Raw genomic sequence first — 24,789 nt, forward strand, 5'->3', positions numbered from 1 at the left:
GCAATGAATGAATGAAAGCATACCATTGTGGTAAAGGCCTGGCAGAAGTACAAATATGTCCCCAGTTTCAATGTAGGGATGACTGTCTACTACAAAACAAGACAAAAAAACCCAAACACAAACCAAATAAAATCCTTAGGAGCGTTCAGTGCACGAGAAGAAATCCTGAATGGTGAACACGTGAATATACTTTTTTCTGCTGCCATCCTTTTTTCTTTTACACTACACGTGCTGCATATGTTAGATTCCAGTTAATTTGACTGACATATTTGAAACACTCAGAAACATGTGGAGGAGGAAGATAGACGGGTGTTTGCAAACAGCTTTGTTAGTGGAGCTTAATATTTTACTGGTTGTCAGCTGTGCTAGTGATTAGCATGTGTGCATCCAGCCCAGACTAACTGCAAAGTAAAAATCACTGGCTGAAACTGCTGTGAACATACTTTTATTCTTCACACTCTTAAGTGTATACTCAACTGTTAGTACATCGTGCAGTCGAGGATTCTGTCTTGGTTGACTCAGATTCTCTGAGTACAGGATGGTGGTTTAGAAGTTGCTTGAATTCTTCAGTACACTCAGAGGTGGGTTTACTTTTCCATTGCTGATTTCAAAGAACTGGGCTGTTTTCAAAGATGGTCATAGAATCCTGTTGGACAAGAAAACTGTCCAGCAAAAAGTGTTTTCAGTCTTTGGAGTATCTGCTTCACCTGCCTTCCTCGGCTACCTTTGCTGGGCATGGCAGTGTAGTTTCTTGCAGCAGGCTTCCTAATGCTTCAGATTTGGGCCATCATTTTGGTCCAGGAAAAAGCTGCATTAAATTACTGTTCTTGCTTTCTTACCTGCTAACGTGGTACTTGGCTAGACAGCCTCATTTTCCAGCCAGAGCGAGTAACAATTGCCAAGGTCTTGAGGAGTTAGTGTCTCTTATTGCTGCAAAAAAGCATATTGTGGTACTGGTAGAGCACTCATATATTTAAAAAATGGTTGGAAATGTGAGTGGGGCTGCTTATTGAAAAGAATGTGGAGAGGAAAAAAACCAGTCTCCTTCAGTAAATTGGTAACTTCTGGGAGTCCTTGATGATGGCACCAGACAGTGGGTTGTAATTGCAGCTAGATACAGTCTTGATCAAGAAGTGTAACTTGTGGAAGTGGTAAGGATCAAGGTAAGAGAAACAGCAGCGCCCTTCCCACTCTCCAGAGTTTTAATAAAGAATAAGACAGGGTCATTGTGAAGCATGATATCTACAGTTTTATAACTTTTTTTTTTTATTTAAATAAATACAGAAAGAGCTCTCTGCAGGACTTGCAGCTTTCTGAATTTATGTAACCTTGCTAGAAAGGCCTTTGTTCTGTCTTTTAATGTAGAAAAGTACTTACTCTGAATATAGTTTACTGATATAGAATTTTGTAATAAAATTATTTGTTCTTTGAAATATAAAATGAACTTTCATGCTTTTAGGCAATCCCTGTCCAGCAGAGGCTAAAAGGCCACTTTGATGCTGGAGTTAGGACCTTGCCTTTCTTGGCTGAGTACTTGGTTGAAATCAACAAAGTCTTGCTGGCCATGGCTGATGTTGAACTGCTGCTGAATGCACCAGAGCTCAATACTGGCATCTACGAGGATTTTTCAACTCAGGAAGATGCACTGAAGGTACTGCATGTCTTAAGAATTATATTCAGAAGGAAGAAGGGCAGAAGGAAATAGCAGAATAAAAAACACTTTAGAGACTGTGTAGCTCTGTATTTTTGCTCAGGTTATACTGGATCAATATACACTGGAAATGAAATAATGAGTCACTTTTGTGGCTAGTTTTCTTTCTATGCAGATACAAAATGGAGCAGTGTGGAAGCTGGGCAGGAGGTTGGGAGAGAAGGGTTGAACTTCTTTTGTTGGAGAAACTGTTGTGGTTTTCTTCATGTAGTCTACATAATATGTAGAGAAATGCTAAGTCAATCTCGTTATGTTCCTGCTTGGTCTCCTTAATATAGCTGCTGTTCTCTGTGTCATGTGAAAACAATTGCTTATATGGGAAGAGGGAGAAAGGGAGATTCTTGATTTTTGAATGTAGCTATATATGAGGCTGTAAGACAGTGGTACCTGTTCTGATTAGCAAAGCATCGACATGTGCTCAGTTTTAAGCTCCCACTTCTCATTGTCAGGATGAGGAAGTAGTTAAGGATTTGCCCTTCTTCAAAAGGGGATGAAGAAAGTGTGTTTGAAAATATTGAATCCTGCTGTTGTGAGTTAAGTGTGTAGGAGTCTGAGTCCTGGTTAATTTTTGCGCATGCAAAAGAGCAGGATACAGAGATTCCCTCAGAAAGCATCCACTGGAGTTTGAAATTGCACATTGTGTGGTATAGCGTAGATGTACCTCTGTGGGTTGGGAAGCATAGTGGGGTCTGTGCCTTTATATTTGAGTCAGTCAGGCTTTGCCTCTCACCAAGAGCTAGATCAGTTGTTTCTGTAGCTGTTACACAGGTCCTTTAAAACCTGTCAGAATTTTAGTCCACTTTCCAACCTGATTTTCTTTATGCTGTGTACATGCTTTCACTTTTTGTATTTGTTTTTTTTTTGTCATAGTTTTCAAAAGCAAATACGGGAATGATGCCAACCTTTGACAAAGCGCATGAGACTCCTGTTTTGTTTGAGATTCTCTTGTCCCTATTTACTCTGCTTCTGTGCTCCCCTAAGTACAATTAGGAGTGTTTATGTTAAGATGGGTTTGAAATACTTCATTTTGGTGCAGGTCTATCATCTGATTTTGAAATTTTGATTTGTTCTAAGGATTCTTTCAGAAGCAGCAAATAGCAGAGCATAGAATTTTTAGAGGGGTTACTGTTTTAAATTCAAAAAGATAAGTAAATTCCACTGTTTGCATGGACTGTTTGTCCTCTGAATACCAAGGCGGTCTTACAGCAGCATCTGGTTTAAAGGTATTTTCACGTCATAGTTCAATGGTATTTGAGATTGCTTTAACTCTGTCTGCTTTAAATCTAACACTTTTATGTAGCTTATGCTTTTGAAGTTCTATGCATATAGGAGGTTACATGAAGCATAATGAAGTCATGTCTTGTGGCTTGTTTTTTACATGAGGAAGAAATATGTATAGTGTCTTTGTGACATGGGCAGACTTAATTAGTAATTAAGATACTGCTGTTTTGAGAAGTATGGTGTGTCTCTTTACCTCAGTAACAGATTGGATATATAAAATAGTTCATACTTTTTATAAAAAAACCTGAGAAGGACACATACTTAAAAAGATGTAATGGATCATTCAGTTCAGTTGCTAAAACTGATTTAATCTATAAACTGCTGATGCTCATTGTCATGCTCTTATTTTAGATACTGATTTTTTGGAACAGTGTTTTGAAGAGATGAGGTTTTGGTTGTCTTTATTTTTGTTTTTAAATTATTTCCTCCTGGTGTTGACTTTACTAATGGCTTGTGTCATTACTGTGCTTGCAGAACATAAAAGATGTTTTGGATAAACTTGGGGATCAAATTGCGGTCATACATGAAAAGCAGCCTGATATTATATTGGAAGCATCTGGACCTGAGGCGATACAAATAGGAGATGCGCTAACCCAGCTGAATGCAGAATGGGACAGAATTAACAGAATGTACAATGATCGTAAGTGGTAAGTCAAGGATGTTTGGTTTCTGTGACCACATGGTAAATACTTTATGTACTCCAATATATGCATTATCCTAATGATCAAGATAGAGTTTGGGAGTAATCAGCTTTAATATATTAGTATTACACAATAATTGCCAGAATTATCAAGTATTGAAACAGTTAACATGCAAATTGTAGTTTGGGTGTTTTTATGAAGCTGATTGCTTTATAAAATAGAATATTTTGTTTATAAAATATAAAATTTTTGTTTTATGAAGGTATTGCAAAGCAAAATTCTAAAAGAAAAATGTGGAGTAGAACATCTTTTAACAAAGAATTCAAGGCTGCTTATGAAGGAGGGAATGAGTTTGTGAAAGAATGGGGCCTTTAAAATACAACATGTTTTATAGTTGCCAATAGTCTTTGTTGAAAGTAATTAAAGATGACCGGATTAGAAAATTTTGTTGTTGAGAGAACAAGAGAATATTGAAATCAGTGCTAAAGAAAAGAGTGTTTCCCATTTCCTTTCCACAAATATCAAATAGCTGTAATTTCACTTATGCCAAAAACATTGGGGAGTGGAAAGTTAAACTAAGCTTTGATTTTTCCCCCCACCCCTTACAGAAGATACTCTAAACTGAAAATGCCTTTTTACCTGAATCAACTTTAAAGTGGTATTGAGTTTGTTTTTAAACATTTAGTTGAACTTGGAAGTGTGTCAGAAAGGCGTTTGAGGCTGGAATTGGTGAAAGTATGAAAGTATGGGTTCAGGAAGTTACAACTAAGCCGAAGAAAATCACCCTGCAAACAGCAGCAGGCACTAAGATTGCTGCTATGCAAAAAAACCTTAAGAACTGAAAATAATTTTATGAAACTTAAAATTAAATGCAAAGGCTCATACTGTAGTTAATTTGCTTTTAACAGTATTTGCTTTTTAGTGGTGATATAAGGTAATGGTTAATGCAAAAGTTCTGTAGAGCATAAAGTAACATCTAGCTATGTTCACTTGCTTTGTAGCACCAGAAATCTGTTATCAAAGACATTTGATAGTGTATTTTGAAGACATGTTTTTAGGAAGAGTGTGTATTACATAAGCTGCTGTTTTCAACTCTTTCTTTGGATCACTGGTGTATGTATAGGAATATGAAAATTGGTTGTTGGTATTGTTTAAGCAGAGACTTCCAGAAGTTCTGGGCCATCGGAACAGTGAAGCATCAAGGTTTCTTATAACTCAGCAGGCACTGTTGTTTCACTGTTTTTTCATTTGAAAACAAATAGTGGTGCCAGCTAGATACCACTTTCTCTTGCTGGCTGCCTGTTCTCACCTGCTGTATTTGGAGACAAATGTTCCAGAATCTGGTGCTTATCTATATTTATATGCCTGCAGCTATTTTGTTGTCTTCATAGGTATGATGTTTGCTATGTATGCTATGATGTTTTAGTTCTGCCTTTTTCCCCCTGTAACTGAATTGAAATGCTTTAACTAATACTATCTTTTTGTAAGTATGAGCACAATTTCATTTACTACTTAAATTTGATTTCATTAGGTAGCCAGGGTTAACCAGAAACCTCGTCTTCCGATTGAAAAAGATAAGCGTATCAAAGAATAAGTTCACTATTTATGATTAGCTGGCAAAATGCAACAGATTACCTCCTCAGTTGGTTCACTGAATACAAATTAATACTGTGCTTCAAAAAGTTTGTAAGGCTGTGCATCTTAATAAGAACAGTACTGGGCATGATTTCCATACAAAAGGGACTACTGGACTAGCAATTTAAGCTAAATGGTATGTAGCTTCCTGAATATATCAAGTGCTGCAATTTTAACAGAAGCATATACTTTGATTAATGAAGACAATGTTAGTATCAATATTAAAATGCTGTCTTCCGGCATTAGTATTTTTATATCCTTTCTGTTACTAAGAAAGTTTTTTAATCAAGCTTATTCTTGCTTTTCCTAGTGTTGCCCTAATAATAAGCAAGAAGGCTAGAAGACTCTTATGTCCTTGTTAATCTTTGGCTTTTTTCTATTTCTGGAGTGGGTGGAGACTTTGACAGAACTAGGAGAAACAGCATCTGAATTTTGTGGCAAAAGATTGATTTAGTTTTCAGAGGTAGTAGCGATTTTGTTATAGTGTCAGTTAAGTAGCTGAACCTTTGAAAAAAGCTCTGATGTAGCCAAGCTCAAGTTGGATTAAACTGTATTTAGCAAAGCTTCTAAGTGTTTAACTAAGTCCAGTTGACTTCAGTTTGATCTGAACATATGTGTGAAGTAAAATGTCTGTGTGCCTGTGGGGGCTTAATGCTTTGTTGAGCTGTTTGTAACTATGCTGATTCACTAGTTTTGCTCCTTCTGCCATGGACTTTCCCCCAGTGCTAAAGGTGTTGATGACTTGGGAATGACGAGTGGTTTGGAAGCAAGTGTATTCCTGTGGAGGAGGCAAGGAGTAGCCAAGCCTTGGTTGCTGTAGGACAGGACTTCATTACTTTTGTAGGGCTGTAGGGAAACAGCAGCATGTGCGTCTGGCTCAAAATCAGAGTCAGACTTTGTCTGGTTGCTCAAAATACTGATGGAACTGTAGGCTCACAACGGAAATGGCAGGAGTTAAAGCTTTGTATCTCAAAGTGTTCTCTTCTAAAGTTTAAAAATTCTGGATTCTGAAAAGGTCATGTGTTCAAAACTCCCTCAAAAACTTTCATTTTGAAAGGAGCCAATAAAATATTCTTCTAAACTATTTTAAGTGCTTAGGCTATCTCTTCTCATTAAATGTGGAATGAGATACTATCATGAGACGGTGTGTTCAGTTAGACTGAAATGTACCTCAGAAATAAAAGGAGATTGAGATCTGGGGTCAGTCTACAGGTTGGGCTAGTGAATTGAGATGTGTGCAGGAAACTGAAACGGTGGAGCTAGGAGGTAAAGTCAGAAAACTTTAAGTAGAGATTTTTAAGGCTTCCTTCTTTATTGGAATTGGTCCACATGAAGAATAATAATAAAAAAGCCCAGTATGTGCCAAGAAATATGGATGTCTTGCTAAAAATGGGATATAATTTTGATGAAAATAATCCCACTAGGAACTTAGGGGCTGTTGAATTTAATTAGTGAAGAAAATTGATGCAATGGTAGCTCTTTTAAAGTTTGGTTTCAGATGTCTTTGTTGTTAATGCTGCTCATTTCATATTGCCTCTGTATATATGCAGTAATGCTGGAATGTCTGCTGTTGGAATTAAGGCAAAAATAATGGGCTGCAGATGAGATCTTTGTATTCCCATTTGTAAGAAGGGAAAAAGGAAGACCTGGGAAACTGCAGGCCAGTCTCACCTCTGTGCCCAGCAAGATGGTGGAGCAGATCCTCCTGGAAACTAGGCTAAGGCCCATGGAAAATAAGGAGGTGATTAGTGACAGCCAGCATGGCTTCACTAAGGACAAATTGTGCCTGACAAATCAGGTGGCCTTCTAAGATGGGGTCGCAGCAATGGTGGATAAGGGAGCAGCAGCTGACATCATCTGCCTGGACTTGTGCAGAGCACACTGTCCCACATGACATCCTTGTCCCTAAACTGGAGAGACATGGGTTTGACGGACGGACCACTTGGTGGATAAGCTATTGGCTGGATGGTCACACTCAAGGAGAACTAGATGATCTTTAAAGTCCATTCCAACCCAAATTCTATGATTCTATGAAGTTTTTCTCTGTGACGTTAGGGTGTCTTTTTATTAGCAGGAGACCTGACCTCCTATGTCTTTGAAGACTACTGTTTTTATTAGGTTGGGCCAGGATACTATCCAGTCTGTTGGTGTTCCATGTTGTTTTTCGTAAGTCCTGTGTCCTTTGAGGTATCTGTACTATTTGCTTTATAATGTTAACATAAAGTTTGCAATCAACAAATAGAAAGCAAGCCACTTTCTCTCCGCCTTTCTGACATGGATTCCTTGTTTAATGTTCATGGGCTGTTTTTGTTGGTTTGTTAACATAGTAAAAGTCTCATTTTAGGTAAAAGCAGCCTTTTGGCTGTGATAATGGAGCCTCTTCCATGCTAGAAAACGTTGTCCTTCAAGTTAAGCTACACATTAATTTGAGGCTGCAAAGATGATGATAATGAAATGCCTGGTAAATTATTGTGTGATTAAATTGGATAAGACTTACTTATGCAGCCCCACTGGTAATACAGTCAGTTCTATATAGTCAAAATCACCTTCACTTATTAAATTCCAGGCACCAGGACCCTATAGTTTATGAATAAAAAAAATAATCTGAGCAATTAATCCTGGTTCATGTTCCACATGTCTGATATCTGAACTGTTTTATCATAAAGAGAAAAAGGGTTATGCAGACCAATTTGATGCAGCTAATCAATCTTCAATGCGAGCGATAGAAAGAAAAGTTTGCTTAGGAGTGCCCCTTCTGCCTTCAGCTGGAAGTTAATGCCAGGCTGTGCTGTTGGCTTTTACCCGTTGCTACTGTGTCAGGAAGCCTTCAGTACTGGGTCTTGGTTAACCAGGCAGCGTGCTAGCCTTTCTGTTTGTCAAGGCAAATTTCTGCTCACCAGAGCAGGAGTTGTGGCCTTTTCACTGAAGTGGTTTGGGTAATTTTTCAATGCTTTGCTTTCAAACAGTTGCTTTGATAGAGCGATTGAGGCGTGGAGGCAGTTCCACTGTGATCTCAATGACCTCTCCCACTGGGTGACGGAAGCTGAAGTGCTGCTGGCAGATGCCCGTGGTCCGGATGGCAGCCTGGACTTGCAAACAGCTGGGCTGCATCAGCAGGTATGTGTGATTTGTACAGAAAGCAAGCAAGCCCGAAAGCCTAGATCTTTCTTCCAAAGTTCTGGTTTTCTCTATAGATATATAGATCTGAAGTTAGGCTGTGCAAAATTACACTATAAAAAGTGGTAACTCTTAAAATTTCTTTTTCGGTTGCAGTTTAAAATGATTCTTGGGGAAGAGCTCAACTGCTTATAGTATGGGGTTTTGTAATGACTTTTGTGTGGATGGATGTGAGCTAACTTGATAATTCAAATATGGCATACTTTTTGTTGTTGTATAAGTTTTGTTACAGCTTTAAAAATACATTAATCAGTTAAGAAGTTCAGTATGTTATTTCACTCATCATAAGAAAAATGGACCCCAAGAATAGTCAGTTATAACTTAGCAAAATATTTCTTGAAACTATTGACTTTGCATGATCTTGCCTTGTATAAGCAATCTAGAAAAAGAGAATATTCCCGTTAGAGATGGCTTGGGTTTGATTGTTTTAGACTTCAGTTCTGGAATTTAATTCCCTTATGTCTTTCTAGCTCATCATTATGAAAGAGCAGGCTTTTCTGTTTAGCTGAACTATTTTACTTCCTTTAAATAAGGAAAAGAAAACATAACTAAGGATCAGATATTTATTTTTTCTTCCCTTTTGGGAGTAATGGTTATCCAAGAATTAGGTGTGTGTTGCAAAAGAAATGTAAGTTCTGCCTACAAAATACAGTTTTTATTTTATCTTTGTTGCTGGTGGGAGTTTTCTCCTAGGGCATTTGCGTTCTCTTTCTTGAGATTTCCTGATCTAGCTGCAAAGAATTTTTACTAAAAACCTAAGGTTTTTGTAGTGGTTAAGGATATTTGAAGGTTTGATCCTGACACCTTCTGAATTCTTTAGTTTCATGGATTTTCTGAGATGTCTGGGGACCACGGCAGCACAACCATAATAATCCTAGCTAAAATATTGTGAAGTTACAGAAATAATTAGGGGCATAGGTTATGAAAAGAACTGGTTAAAAAAAGTCATACAATCTGTTAGCACTACTAAAAGCTGCTGTACATTAAGAGGAAAGGAATCAAACATGAGTGTGGACTCTTAACACTGATGGTTTAAATGAAGCCTTGTGATCCTAAGTAGCATTCAGCAGCCTATTCTGTGTCATTATCTTTTTATGACACTCATTAGAAAATTGAACTAGATTGCACAACAGACTCCTAATAACTTAAACCAACGGCATCCAATTTTTAAGGAAGATGTCTTTAAGTGCCTGTTTCAGCAAAATAATAGCACCCAGGATTCATCCTGCATATTATGAGCCACAGATCAAAGTCACTGTAGGTCAGTAATAAAATTCTGTATGGCTTTTATATTACTGACAGGAACTTGAAGAGGGAGTCAGCAGCCATCAGACCAGTGTTTCAGCACTGAACAAAACTGGGGAAGGGATCATACAGAAACTGTCTGCTACAGACGGGAGTTTCCTACAGGAGAAGCTGGCGGGATTGAATAGACGCTGGAAAGCAATTACCGTGGAGGTTATGGATAGACAACAGAGGTAATAAAATTAATCAGAAATTTGGATGTCTGACCAGATCCGATGAGGAGAGTCTTACTTAGAAGACTCTGGGAGAGGTTCTATTGCACGCTGTCATTAATCTGAATTTCCCTGACATTCAGACCTCTGTGTTTTGAACTGTCTTCTAGAACCAATTTCTCATAAATGCACCTGCAACTAGTTGCTTACTGAGTCTGTGTTTTATACAACCCACCAAATGACAATCACAAAACTTCTTTTCTTATGGTTTCCCTTTGTTTTAAAAACAATTTCATTGCTATGCCAGACTTTTTTTAGGAAGGAATACTCAGCTACTTTCTCTGGCTGAAGCTGAACTGTAAGTACATTACCTTGATTTCTGTTTTTGCATTGTCCAAGACACATTAACTGAAACACTTGTATTGTTCTTGAATTTCCACAATACTATAAAATAAGATGATTAGGTCTGTGTTTGCAGCCATTTAATCCATCTGACTAGATATTTTCTGAAAAAAATGAAACCCCATTTTGAAGTAGCATTGAATTTACTTTGGAAGATCAAAGTGTTCTGAGATAGATACGTGACTTTTCAGCATGTCTGGGAATATAAGGTCTCCCCTCTGTTCTTACTGCTAAAGAATTGTATAAGAATCAATACCTGGAAAAAAGTGTTAATTCTGGAGGCCATTTATATGTTTTTAACATCTCCTGACACGTTTAGAAACGTAGTAAGATTTCTTTTGGTTTAGTTTGAGAAGTTCTGTTAAAGCTTTGTGTGATATAGGGAATTTTCCCTTTGAGGGTTTAGAGACATTTCTAATACTTACAAACAGTGACCTTGTAGTGGCTTATAATGGTTGGGCCTGAAGGTGTTGTCATTACTGTCAATTACGTTTAATGTTTTCTGCAGACTGTTAGAAGTCGATTTTATGACGTTGGAACAGAAATTTATCTATTTTAAGGAGGTAGTATTGAATGGCAACATACTTGCAAATTAATTATGAGGATAAATCCTTTGAATACCAAAATGACTCCTTTAAAATGCTCCAACCACTGAAAAACATGTGACTGTTGCATCAGAAGTAATGTAGGACTGATGTGCTGTGTTCATTGCAGAAATCTATGTGAGTTTTTTGTTTTCCTTTCTAAGACTAAAAGGAGAGAATCAGCAGCTGATAGAGTACAGAAAGAAGCTTGATGAGCTGCGTTGCTGGTTGGAAAATACAGAAAATGCTCTGGACACAAGATATACCTTTGACCATGAAGAAAACCTGCAAGAATTACAGGCAAGACTGATTAGTGTGTGTAGTGTATACACATGTATGTCTTCTGCAAAGCATCAGGACATGACTTTTGTGGAGGGGAGTTGTCACATTGTAATTAGCCAAAGGAATATTATGGTTGTGTGGGACAGTTTTGTGAGATTACTTACACAGGAAAGATGCATCCCATAATGAATTCGGGTTGAATTGATAACTATGTCACCTAGCCAGAAGTAGGTGGCTATGTATTGGAAAGTGAGAAATATATGTACTACTGATAAAATTTAGTAAGTGATATTTCACTGGAGGTGGTGTCCCCCAGTCAACTTTATAATTGTCAAAACTTTAGCAAAAAGCTGATAAGCTTAAAATGGTAAGTCAGTGCCATTGTCCCAGTTATTGGGCAGCTTTAACACTTTGTTACGTGTGTAAGATGTTATTTACCCTGGTTTTTAAATGATAAGGGTTTTGGTCATTTCAGTTAAGTTGGGTGCTTATGTATGTGTGTATTATTTCTGTTTATTCTGTGGCTGGCTTTGACATCAAAATATCTGTAGTTTGTAGGATGTGTGAAAGAGAATGTTTTTGGAATCCTAAAAGAATGGAAGGAATCGTCAATCCAACAAATCTGCTTACTCATTTTAAAAAAAAAAATCAGTAATTTTTAGAAAACCAAAACCAACAACCTTTGTTAGACCAAATCAGGTGGAAAGGCTTGAACTTCCAACAAATGTGTATACATGATGTAAAGTAGTTGCAGTTGTGTTTGCCTAATTGACTTGTGTCAGTTGAGTATTTGTAGTCTTGATTATCATGAAAGTTTAACTTTTCTTGTCGTCTACCTTTAGTATAGATGCCTGAAGTAAAAGGTAGAACTAGAATAAGGCGGGAAAGAGAAGAATTTGCTAGAAAAATACTGTTGGAGAATTAAGTACCAATTTAGCCCTATGAAAACATGAACATGTTAAATTGTGGTTAAGTATATCAAGGAAAGGTGAGTTTGCAATAGAACAGGTACTGAGTAAGACTGCTGGGCTGTTCAGGAGGATGGAGAACTTCTTGTCTGCAAAGAAACTCAGAGCTTGCCTTGTTTTGTCTCATCAAAGAACAATGAGAAGGGAAAGGATGATGAGATAAGGAAGTATAGGGAAGATGAGCTATTATTAAAGGGAAGAGGGAATAACAGAAGCTAACTGATCAGCTAGGAATAAATACAGGCTGGGAATGGGAAGAATGTTTCTAAACAGAGCTTCTGGAGCAGCCTCCAATTAAAAAGGATGTAATGGGTTTTAAAAAAATAATGCTTTTAAGGTAGACCATTGAAAATTTAGGATGGGCTCTGTTTGGTACAATGCTTATTGTAGCAGGGTATTCTGTTCAGTGATCTCCCTTCCAGGCCTGTGTTCCTGTCACTTTACTATGCATACCTCCATAATACTGGAGTAACAGAGATTAGTGTAAATATTGGGATGGATAAATGCGATGTGTACTTGCTGTTGTAATTTTCTTTTAATTCTAGTACTTCAAAGACAGAATTTGTGATTCCTACTCCACAGTGCCTTGTGGTCTATAGGCAAATAATAGCACAGTTGATTTAAAGTCAGTGGGAATCCAAGCATAAGCTTTTTCTTTTCCCAGGATCTGACCTGTACTTCATTATTTAACGAGAAAGAAGGCTGTGGGAGGTTGATCAAAATGAAGTTGTAAGGTTATGTTTAGTTTTTAAATACATTTAGAGTACACTTCCTTAAGAATAAAGTACTTTGTAGTGATTGACTGTGTACTTGTATAATGCAAATATTTTTTTTTTAAACGAATGCAGGCAACAGTTTTGATTCTTTGAATGTTGCCTTTTGGATACAAATGACACATCCAGAGTTGATCAAACAGAAGCATCTTGTGAGATGAGAATCGGTGTGCATGATGTGAGGCTGTATAGGTATCTTGGCTATTTGCAGTTTTGTGTTTTTTTCCAGTTAGCAACAAATGTTGATATTTGAATAAATGTTTTAATCCGTTCTTGACAGAACATAGAAACCAAAATAGAAGGTTTTCTGTTACAAATTTCCAGGAAAGTTTTCTAAATATTGGAGTTAAAGGAAAGCTTCTCCTCGCCCTCCTCTTTACTGGCTTAAGCATGTATGCATTTTGCTTCTGCCTAAAACTCTTCTGCCCCTTTTAGGTCTTAAGTGAAGAGATGGAAGTACAGGGAGACAAACTGGAATGGCTGAACAGAACTGAACGTGAAGTGCTTTTGGATAAAAATGTTGATCTTCAGGAAAAAGACAAACTTTCTGATTGCCTGCGGTCCCTCAATGTGAGGTGGAACAAGGTGTGCATTTCTTCAGCATTGGGTACCTGAAGTTGAAAATACAGCAGTGTACTTGGAATGGTTGTTTTCCTTTCCATGTATCTGTGACTTATATAAAATCTCTTGGAAGCCATGCAGGCATGGGCAGGAAACGTGCCCCAGTCCACGTCTACATTAAAACACTGGTGGACATTTTTTTTTAATTTTATTTTTGTTTGTATTGGCTTTCTTTTAAACAGCTGGGACAAAAATATTTCACTTACTTGAGGGCAACGGTAATGTATTAATTTGAAATTGAGAGAGTCACAATAAATCTTTGCTGTATAGGAAAGTTGAATATTTGCAGCAGTTAAGAGGAAATCAAATGAAACTGTGGTAGGGTTTAGTGAGAAAATCTTGCCAAGTGTGTCTGGGATTCTTTTTGAGTATAACTGCTGTAAATTAGAAATTCAACTGTTCATTCTCAATGGCAAGTATGTGAGAAGAAAAGAACTTTCTGGCTGGAATAAAACCAGTTTTTTTTCAAGCAAAGCCTGGAGGCCTAAGTGAAAAAGGAATAGAATTGTTTGGGACTATGTTATAGATCAGGGAGGTAAGAGTTCATTGGGAAAGGGGCTTTTGATAGTTCAGGGAAAGAAATAAAGATGTGTTTTTACTTAGCCCTGAAAATGGGGATTCCCCCTCCCTCACTTTGTGTATTACATTTCCATTGCTGCCTTTTAAAAACTTAAAAAAGGAAAGTGGGCAAACTTGCCTTTACTACGATGGAGTTTAATGGTAATATTCTTGCTTTTTAAATTGTCTCTATTGCTCCACTTCCCTGTCACTGACCACATATCAAGCTTTGTATCATCTTTCCTTCAAAGTGTACTCAAATAATGAGTCATAATTTTGATGCTTAGGTAGTAAAAAATCGTGTAAACAACCTGTCTACAACAGTTCATTTATTTCTTTCCAAGACTGAGGTAAGACACTGGAATGGATTGAAATAATACTCTGAATACCTTTTGGCATAATTTTTATTGTTTTTAAATGATACCTTATTGAAATATATGATATACCAATATTGATGATATACAAATATGATGATACCAATATTGAAATATATCGGAGGTGTGCTGTTGGAGCAAGTATTGTATAGAATATTTTGTCTTCCAATAAGTGATGACTTTTCTGCTGTTAATATAGGTACTCTTACTGTTTTTATCCCTCTCTGTTGGCTGTAGGTGTTCAGAGAAGTGCCTGACAGAGTGAGAGAATTAGAGGCATTTGTTGGGCAGTCTCATCTTGTTACACAGGCAAAGCCTTCTGGTGAGTGATCAAACCTACTGTTGTGCTTAATTGTATTGAGTTTAGTCCTTTTGGTAGTCAAAAATAATCCGAAAAGGAAAACCTTCCCTATGAACTTAGACAATGGAAATGAGGAAACATTGTCTACTGCTGTACTTGGGGCTAACTTCATGTCACTGTGGGAGAGGAAGGGAGCGTTTGGTTAGGGAAAAAGTCACTCTACAGTTCAAGGTTGGGAGAGCCCTTTGGTGTTCCCCTAAGAGCTCTGAAATGGGGGACTGTTTTAGTAAAACTTTACCCTCTTCATCAGGAGCCAATGTACCATACAGAATAAAAACCAAAACAGCTGTGTTTGTGACAGCCTGGATTCCTATGGATTTGCGCCTTGTGGTCATGCCTTTTAGTAATTAAGATCCACTAGAAGCTTTCTCTACAGCTAATTATGTGTGAAGTATTCTCCTGCATGCAGACTCTCTGCAGTCCTGTAAATAAAGGCCATTCTGCATCTTTCAGCTCAGAAGGGATGCAGACAGGTCTTTCTTATCTGCTAGACACTTACCTTCCTGAATCTTATAGGGGAAGCTGTCTAAATATGATATGGTCTTGTATTGGACCCTGAAACTGACAGTCTTTTCAATTTGTTGGAGGCAGATCAGCATATACAGAGTGTAAACAAGATGCCTAAGTCTGTTAGAAAACTAAATAAAAAAGACATCCCTTGCCTGAAAAGAATTTGAAGCTTAACTTCAGTAAATTAACTCCATTTTTTTTTTTTTAATTTAGCAGCAATAAACAAAATTTAAGGAGGAAAACCAGCTTCTGTTTAAGCCTTTCAAAACCTTAATTCAGCTTGTTTTCTTTTCCTAGAGGGTGTTTAATTAAAGCTCCTGTATTTCATTGCTTGAAGCAAGTGTGTAATATTCATGCTCCAACTTGATTTAACTTGATTTTAGCTTGTTTTCATGGAACTAGAGCACAACCAAACATAGCTCCTGGAGCAAATCCTTACTGTTCAGCTCATTCCTCACTTCTTTGCAGTGTCAGATTTGAAAAGATAGAAAGGATGGAGCTAAACTGGTGGGCATCTCCCTTAAGGCAGTTGTATGTTGCCAAGTCCATGAAGCATCTATTGCCGTAGCTCAACCTGCTTGTGCTTAAGTGGATTTCAAGCCAGTGTGGGAAAAACCTTTCTGCCACATAATACAAAAGTGAGGAATACAACTTTAGACATTTATCTTAAATGAAAGGATTGTTTGTTATGGTTAGTAAGTGTCAATTCTCTTCTCTGTCAGTGTTTAGCCTCACTCCATTATATTTAATGTCATTTTGCCTTTGAAAGTTTTCTTCTTGTTTGTTTTGTATTTTGGCTGAATCATTTGGGTGAGTCTTTGGAATGCAATTAAATAATTAATCACCTTAAAAAAAAAAAAGGCAAAAGAAACGCCAGTTTAGTTAGTTTCTAGGGGTTAAAGTGTCTCAAATACAAATTTTGCTGTGCTTGCTCTGTAGATGCTGTTGCATATTTAAAGGAATTACTAACCTCCCCTCTAATTCCCACAGTTGCACATGTGGGCATGACTTTTTTTTGTCTAACAAAAGCCCCAAACTCTCTTTCAGGTGTCCAAAAGGTGGTGCTAGTATCTTCCTCATTGGAAATTCCTGTTCAGACTCAGCAGGCTTTAGAACTTTCTGCACCTGCTGATCTGGATAAAACTACAACTGAGCTGGGTGACTGGTTGGTATTGATTGACCAGATGCTCAAGTCAAACATAGTCACCGTGGGAAATGCGGAAGAGATCAATCGGACTATCGCACGAATGAAAGTATGTGTTTTTTTGAAAGCTAGTGGATTGGAAAATTGGCTCATGCTTTAATAGCTTGTGCAGTCAGTAAAGAAATTACATGTGTTTAAAAAAAAAAAAGAAAAAGAAACTGACTATAAACTTGAAAATTACACTTTAAGTGCTGTCATTATTATACTCCTCACCCCTTTACTATTTCCTGTTAATTCCAGTGTCCCTGTGTGAGCTAGGCACTGCAGTTTGTTTTAAACAAAGCATATAGAGAATGCCTTCTGAAAATGACATCTTTTGGGGAATGTATAGATAGATTATGCTGCAGACTTTGGAGTAGCTTCATGTTTGCTTGGAGGGTGACCTTTATGATGCACTCTTTAGTGGTTTCTAACGAGTTTTTTTGTGTTGTAGTTAGACTACACTGATTTCCAGAGACATGCTAAAATGATTGAAAGTTGTAACATTGATGTAAATGTTTCTGTTGATAGCTCAGGCTGTATTGAGCAATGACTAAAGGTGGTATTTGTGAGATGTATGCTGCCATTAAGGTTCATGTTATGTGACTTGATATCAATGAACATGAGCAACTGTAGAGCAAAAGCTGCAGGCTAAACAAGTGTGTCTACCATCATCTGGAATTTGAGAGAGTAATGTGATGTACAGTAACTTTGGAAACACTTTCTTTTAACTGTACAATACTTGTAATATGGGCTTCTGGTATATTACCATAGTGAAACAACTACATTTTTATACAATATATGGTCAGATTGTTCTTCCCTGTTCTTTTTCTTCTCTCACAGCCTCTCCCCACACCTATATATAAATGATCAGAGCTTGGTAAGAGAAAAATAAGTTATGAGAGAGTGAAAAACAGATATGGGAAAATATTGTGCAATGACTGTAGTAACTGTGTAGTTTGTACAGGTTAATCTCTGGATTTTCAGTAACTGTAATTCAGAATATTTTTGCTTTTAAAGCAGTACTGTAATAATGTGACAGTTCAAGGGTTACAATAACGATGGGAACAGCCATCTACTTGTGGTGACACATATATGTTTTATCTACAAATATTACACATGATGTTAACTAAATGATTTTTGGACTTAAAAATGATACTCTAATTCTCAACAGATAACAAAGGCAGATTTGGACCAGCGACATCCTCAGCTTGATTCTGTTTTTACATTGGCTCAGAATTTGAAAAATAAAACTTCCAGTTCAGACATTAGGACAGTGATCACAGAAAAATGTAAGTTTCTGCAGTCTGTGTTTGCAAATGCAACGCTCCCATGGCAGTAAAAAATCTTCATATCTTTTTCTTAAAGTCTTGATTTTGAGCCTAGCTGAAGTTGCCTTCCTTGAAACTGAAAATTTAGCAGTTAAGTGGCTTTCAGTCTAACAGTCTAATGAAAATTCCTGGGACAAGAACTGTCACTTGTTTTCTTGACTGCCCATATTTTCAAGTACAAAGGTAGATGGTTTTGTTGGGATTTCAAAGTATCTTTTGAAGAATTTGAGTTACATAATTTGAGTTACATGGTGGCCACAGACCCAGGGATGAGAATTTCTTATTTATTGATAAAAAGGAACATACTCTTTATCTAATATAATAACATGGTTTTTTTTAATAAAACCCCATTATTATTTTCTGTTGAGTTACTGAAGCTTTCTTCAAAGTTCTATGACTTATGTGATGCCTAAAAAATAATCTGAAAGTTGCCTGTGGGTTGAAATTGGTGAATCTGTATTTCAGAGTGTTGAGTTTGTCCACCAGTAATACAGTAACTCTGACAAGTGCACTTGCAGCCACAGACCTGAGAGCTTTGTGAATCTAAACAATATTGCTGAATTTATTAAAGTTAAGAGATCTTTTCAAGCAGATCAAGCATAATGGCTTTATATAATTGTAAAACATTTTTTAAAAAAACAAGATTGCAAAGGGTAAAGTTCATTTAAGTGATCATAGCTCAAGCACAATCTTCGGCATTTTTACTTCATGGAAGATTGAAGGGACCTAAATATAAACTGTGTTAGTTTTCTAATAAAATTGAATGCTTACTGGTAAAATACATATATATATATATATATGTGTATATGTGTGTGTATATATATATATATGATCTGTTACATACTGCCTACCTGTTGCTGCTTGGAATACATATTTACTCAAGAAATCCAGCTTAGTATTTTTGTTTGGCTTGCTTTTTTTTTACGCTTGATTTTTTACTCTTTAGTTCTAGTTATACAATGTGTTCCTAATAACTGTCGTGACAGGTAATAGGGAAACCTGGTCCTAATTCTATAGACTATCAAGTAATGTGCTTTTTTTTATGGTCTGCAAGCGTTAAGGAAAAGGTATGATGCTATTAATTTATTTCCCAAGGCAGACTTACGGCTTTCCCTGACACATTGTTTTTTGTCCTAGGCTCTGGTCATGTCTTTTTCACCCTTTGTTTATTAAAGGTTAAAGCCTGTTTATTGATCATCTAATGTAACTCTAGTCATTGAGAGAGGAACAGTATACTTGAAGGAAATGCAGTGTGATCAATAACTTCTCTGTTCTGCTGTGTAATCTACATAAGCCTATAGAAACCCCTGGTGGAATGAAAGTGCCAAAGTAGGTTGTTACTGGAGTGTTTCTACGTTGGCCAAATTTGTAGTGCAGGTGCCAGTAGACTGTCTTCAAACACATAGTGGTCTGGAAAGCTTAGGCCACTTTGTATAAACTATCCAGATCTAAACAGTATTTATTTATTTATTCATTATTTATACATTATATATATATATATATATGTATATATATAATTTATTATATTGCAGATGCATAAAGATGACTTGCTGGTATAGCAGTCACCCTAAAATTGTGCTCCTTGGAGCCCTGCTGCTGGCATATCTCTTCAGTGCAGCTGTGCCTCCCACATGTGTACTTAAAATGTAAAATAATGCCTTTGAAATATTCCAGAAATAAAAATTGTCACCTGTATACTGATCCACTTAAGAGATAGCCAAACACTTGCATTTTTCATTTGCTTGTGTGAATGTGTAAACTACATGAGGAACTAAAATACTGAATATGGGAACTACTTTATTTGAGAATGAATTATGTTATTGCTTCATGTTCTAAGAATTAAGTGGTAGTTATGGCTACTTGTTTGTTTCCCTTGGGTTTTTCATATTCTGTATTGTCCTCCATAGTGGAGAAGGTGAAGAACCAGTGGGACAACACCCAGCATGGTGTGGAGGTGCGACAGCAGCAGCTGAAGTACATGCTGACAGACAGCATGCAGTGGGATGAGCAGAGGCAAGAAATGGAGCGCCTCATGGAGCAGTGTGAGATCCGTCTGCGTATGCTCCTGCAGGCCCCAAAAGAGATGCTCACCAAACAGATTTCAGACAACAAAGTAAGACAATCTACAATTTTTTTTCCGTACCTGATTCCTCAGTCTATGTAATGCTACTGGATTCAACTGATGTGCAATATACAATTTAGTTGTAGGACTTATTTGGCAATTCCGTCTCTTTTTGGGCATGATATATTCTAAATTGTCTCTGTTTTTTAATATATCAGACTTGCTAAGAATCACTTTCTGAGAGGGAAACAGGGGGCATGTGTGCGTGTGTGTCCTTTTTAAGTGTAGTTGAATTGAGTACAGTGCAGCATCAAATAAATGGTACACAAAAAGCTCGAACCTCAGGCGAAGAAAAGTTTAATCGTACAGCCACAGAATGTAGCATGTATTACTTCATAGGAACCTATTAACAGTATTTTAGTAAATCTAGAAATGGAACAAGTTATTTAAAATTATCCTGAATTTGACTTCTGATGGGTGCTAGGTGTATTGAAGACTTCCCCATGCCCCCCCCCGCGCCCCCCCTCCCCGCCCCGAATTCCATGCAGTCTTCACTGCTTTTCATATTGCAGCAAACTTGCTGTGATAAATAAGTAAGGCTGATGTTCTTTGTCTTGGTGGCTGTCAGAAAAAGGGCAGGTTGTAGATGGCACAGGATGAGAACTAAAGAGGCAAATCAGCAATGAAAGGGCTCTTATCAGTATCGTATTTAGAACAAGACTATACTAGAGTTTAAAACAAAAGTGTGTGTGTATATATATATACACATATATTCATGAAGGGACAATTTAGGGGTGCAGCTGGGTATGGAAAGAAGCAAGGAGTGTGACTGTAAGAATTCCTTGCTGATCCATAGCTATTTTAGTACAGTTTTGAGCTTTTCATTGTCTTTCTCTACATGAGCAGGGGAAAAAGGAGGGCTTTATAATATGTTAAAATGCGTAATATTAAGCATAGTCTGATTTTTATTCTGATATCTCACTCTGGATTTACTTTTTAGTTGTTGGTACAGGATTTACATAGAGGTGACATCACGGTAGCTGCATTCAATGATCTTTCTAATAAACTTCTTCGAGAGTATCGTGATGATGATACAAGGAGGGTGAAGGAAACCACTGACCAAATGAACACTTGTTGGGTTAATCTGAACCAAAGGTAATTAAAAGGTTTCACTCTATATTTAAACTGTTTCTGTCTTAAACTTGTATCCTATGTATACATGTGAACTGAAGTCTCTGCTTTACTACAGTGTTTAGGGCTACTGTGCGTAATAAGTAAATTACAGTGAAGCTGTTTTGAGTTTTGATGATTGAAATTCCCACAGTTCATGGGAGGCTTCTGTATGACTTCCTGTTTATGTGGCATTTTATTAAAGGGGAAAAAAAAAAGTACTTATGTTTGGTCTTCAGTTTGCCTGTGGCTGTTATTCTCTAAGCGTCTTTGAACAGTTCCTCTCTTGTTCCTTAATGCTGGTATGCTTTACGTATTTTTGTAGTTTGTTGCTCTGTCTCCTTTTCATAAGGCTGTAAGTATTCGGCTTGGTCTTCCAGTGCATTAATTCATTATGGTCTTTCATCTAATGGAAGCTTTCCCTCAATGGGGCTGTGCTTTGGGTTCTGGAGTGTGATGCTTCTAGCACTCCCATCTAGAAGATACTTGAGTTATAGGAACAAAGACTTGAAGCTCAGTTCTTTCTTGTCATCCTCTATAAGACATATTTGAAAATAGATCTTAATGAAAATATGGTATTTCCCTATGCATAATATTTTTTTCCCTGCAAGGTAGTCTAATCTATGCAGAAATACTTTTTAGTATTTGATAGACAATTAAAATTTACAGTAGTGTCTGACTCAGTGCCAGCAGCTTAAATGGTGTGTTTGGTGGTTAGAGGGGCAGAAGAGAAAATTGATCCTGTGTATTTGGGAGTGGGGGAGATGACAAGCAACCAAAGTCTGTATGTGTGCGTGCATATATGTGCACGTAAAGGGCAACTGCTTTTGTAATGAGATGTCAGTGAAGGAAATAAAAATCCTAGGTAATAAAGCCTCTGAAGCTGATGTTATGTCCTAGGGAGTGAGAGGAGGAGAACTTCAAAGAATCAGAGAATGGTTTGGGTTGGAAGGCACCTTTAAAAACCACCTGGTTCCACCCTCCCTGTCATGGGCTGGAACACTCTTACATTAGCCCCATCCAACTTTGCTTTGAGCACTTCCAGGAATGGGGTGACCGCAACTTCTCTGGACAGTCTGTTCCAGTGCCTCATTACCCTCACAGTAAAGAATTTCTTCCCTTTATCTAATCTAAATCTACCCTCTTTCAGATTAAAACTGTTACTCCCCATCCTATCAGTCCCCCTCTAGTCTTTCTGTAGGCCCCCTTTAGCTGCTGGCAGGGTGCCGTAAGGTGTCCCCGGAGCCTTCTCTTCTCCAGGCAGAACAACCCCAACTCTCCCAGCCTGTCTTCATAGCGGAGGTGCCCCATCCCTCTGACCATCTTTGTGTCCCTCCTCTGGACTCGCTCCAACAGGTCCATGTGCTTCTTACGCTGGGGTCCCCAGAGTTGAATGCAGTACTGCAGGTGGGGTCTCACGAGGGCAGAGGAGGAGAATTGCCTCCCTCAACCTACTCATGTAGCCCAAGGTATGGTTGGCTTTCTGGGCTGCAAGTGCATGCTGCTGGGTCATGTTGAACTTTTCATCCACTGACATCCCCAAGTCATCTTCCTCAGTGCTGCTTTCAAGAAGTAGGTAATGAAGGAAGCAGAGTAGGATGTCTTCTTATCCCTCTTTGGAGGAAAATGGTACTTCTGTCATTTTGTGCTTTTGATGCAGCAGCGTTTCTTGGTGATGTCCATTGAGAGATGAGTTACACCATAGGCAAAATTTTGTACGGTTCGTTCCATGTGATCATTTGAGAGAGAATAAAAACTTGGTAATCTTTAAATGTTTTGAGAGAAAGGATTTTTCAAGTAGGTAAACCATTTCATAATTATTCTATGTGATATGAACAACTTCTTTTCATGGTTCAGAAAACTTCCAGTAGATTGTGGGAAAGGCTTTGGTGTATGACAAGACTTCCTTGGCTTATTGCTTTTTCTGAACTAGGTCATAGTGATGAGGTTATCTCCTAAAATGGCCCTTCCTGACCATTCATTTGCATTAAGTTTAGGAACTGCAGCATTTTCACCATCAGATCGTACTTTCTTTCCTCAAACCAAACTAATAATTTTTCCAAAAAATACCACTAACTTCATCTGAATGTCATCATGACATCTGGCAATGAAGATGCAGTTAGAGGGTGAGAGGAAACAGCTCCCTGTTGGATTGGTAGTAGCAGTAGACTATAGCTCTGTAGTAGGCTCATTCACATTCAAACTCTGCGGTGTTTTGGCTAGAACCGGCATAAAATTGCCCAGCACTTAGAGCAGGTGACCAGAAAGAAGAGCCCCTGCCTGGAAGCCTCTAATTATTTTTGAATCTGCTTGAAGTCTGGAATAATAAGCAATTGTGTTGTGTTGTGTATAACTGAAACTCCTCGATTATCATTGAGGCGACTGTTTTTGCAGCGTGCAGCCTTAGGAAGATGACTCTCTGCTTTTGTTTTTTAACTAGGGACAGAATGTAAAGGAGAACTCTGAGCCAGTGGGTAGGCAGAGTGTGGAGCTGCTCAACACAACCCCATGGAGCAGCAGAGCAGAATTAAAAGGGGAGAATGTGCAGTGAAAACACCTTTTCAAGGGAGTGAGGGTTTTTATACTTGCTTTAAATGCAATAACTAGAAATAGTTGTGAGTTTTGAGTGACTAGGCTTGCTTCATGTGGCGGATCTCAGGACATGCAGCGGTTGTACGTGGAGCACACACGTGGCCCTACGGCTTCTATAAGTGCAGATCTGTACTTACAGCATAATGCTTTAAAATACCAGTTTGTTCCCGTGCTCGGAGGTTGTGCAAGAGGACCTTAGTAATATCACCTGGGAGATTCAGAGTCCTGACTAGCACAAGAACATTACCAGGAAGACTGTAGCCATGGCATGTAAAGTTGAAGGAGCTTATTTTAAAACTCTTGGCATTAAGAGATTGAAACTCCCCAGCTTGACATTGTCAACTGCATACTTTGCCCAGTGGCTATTTATGTTCTATTTTTATACTTTAGGGTGAAAGTGTAGTAATTCTGTGTGGTTTTTTGCTGCCTCAGTAATGGATTATAGTTGTCTGTACTGTCTTGGTGTTACTTTCTGACTTTGTTTTGATCACATTTGTATGCATTACACATTTTTTAGTTTAAATCTGAAAAAATAATTGGGTGGAACAGGAACATGAAACAGTATCATGAAGACTTATTAGAGTTACTATTTTCTTTTTCTGACGTGTCTTTGCTAATAGAATCTGCTTAGACCTACTCCGCTTTCACTGTGTTAAGTGAAGTTAGCTGGATTTGTAAAGGATTCTCTAGGTTCTCCTTGTATTTAATTCTTCCATCCTAGAAGGACCCTCTGTCTCTTGAGGCTGTTTTAATTGTATTAGAATTGTATTTGAAAATCTGAGTTGTCTTTTTATAGGATGGGATACTTATTAATCAGCAATATGGAATTCTCCATCGCTTTCTGTTTTCATTTCCTTTCAGTAAAGGCCACAAATGTGAAGTATTTGCTTCTGTTCTGTAAAAGTGTTGCTTGCTACTGCTATACAGGTCCTCTTTAAAAGCATCTGTGTAATCTCAGAACATTAGTTGTAAATCTGTTAATTTATGCTACTGGAATACATATTTAGTGAAAGGATTGAATTTCAGCTTAAATTCAAATATCTTGACAGCAGTGGGACTGTAATAGGATTTCATTCTTTGCTTTCAATGAAGCAGAAAGTTTGAGAAATTAAAACT

General features: G+C 37.6%; 1 protein-coding gene across 5 annotated transcripts in view; it reads left to right on the forward strand.

The window, feature by feature from the left end:
- The window catches only part of UTRN (utrophin), a 382,484-nt gene that overhangs the window by 138,830 nt on the left and 218,865 nt on the right, over nt 1-24,789 (forward strand). For 4 of the 5 annotated variants that reach the window (XM_040599527.1, XM_040599526.1, XM_040599528.1 and 1 more), the window contains 11 exons: nt 1,460-1,651; nt 3,467-3,639; nt 8,235-8,385; nt 9,748-9,923; nt 11,053-11,188; nt 13,347-13,496; nt 14,702-14,786; nt 16,383-16,588; nt 17,693-17,810; nt 19,757-19,962; nt 20,912-21,066. In XM_040599527.1, coding sequence (XP_040455461.1) covers nt 1,460-1,651; nt 3,467-3,639; nt 8,235-8,385; nt 9,748-9,923; nt 11,053-11,188; nt 13,347-13,496; nt 14,702-14,786; nt 16,383-16,588; nt 17,693-17,810; nt 19,757-19,962; nt 20,912-21,066 — 1,748 coding nt within the window. The remainder of the gene's footprint in view (nt 1-1,459; nt 1,652-3,466; nt 3,640-8,234; nt 8,386-9,747; nt 9,924-11,052; nt 11,189-13,346; nt 13,497-14,701; nt 14,787-16,382; nt 16,589-17,692; nt 17,811-19,756; nt 19,963-20,911; nt 21,067-24,789) is intronic. The other variant, XM_040599529.1, reaches the window with a different exon arrangement.

The sequence above is a fragment of the Falco naumanni genome, chromosome 6, assembly GCF_017639655.2.
Source record: "Falco naumanni isolate bFalNau1 chromosome 6, bFalNau1.pat, whole genome shotgun sequence".
In the NCBI taxonomy this organism is placed as follows: domain Eukaryota; kingdom Metazoa; phylum Chordata; class Aves; order Falconiformes; family Falconidae; genus Falco; species Falco naumanni.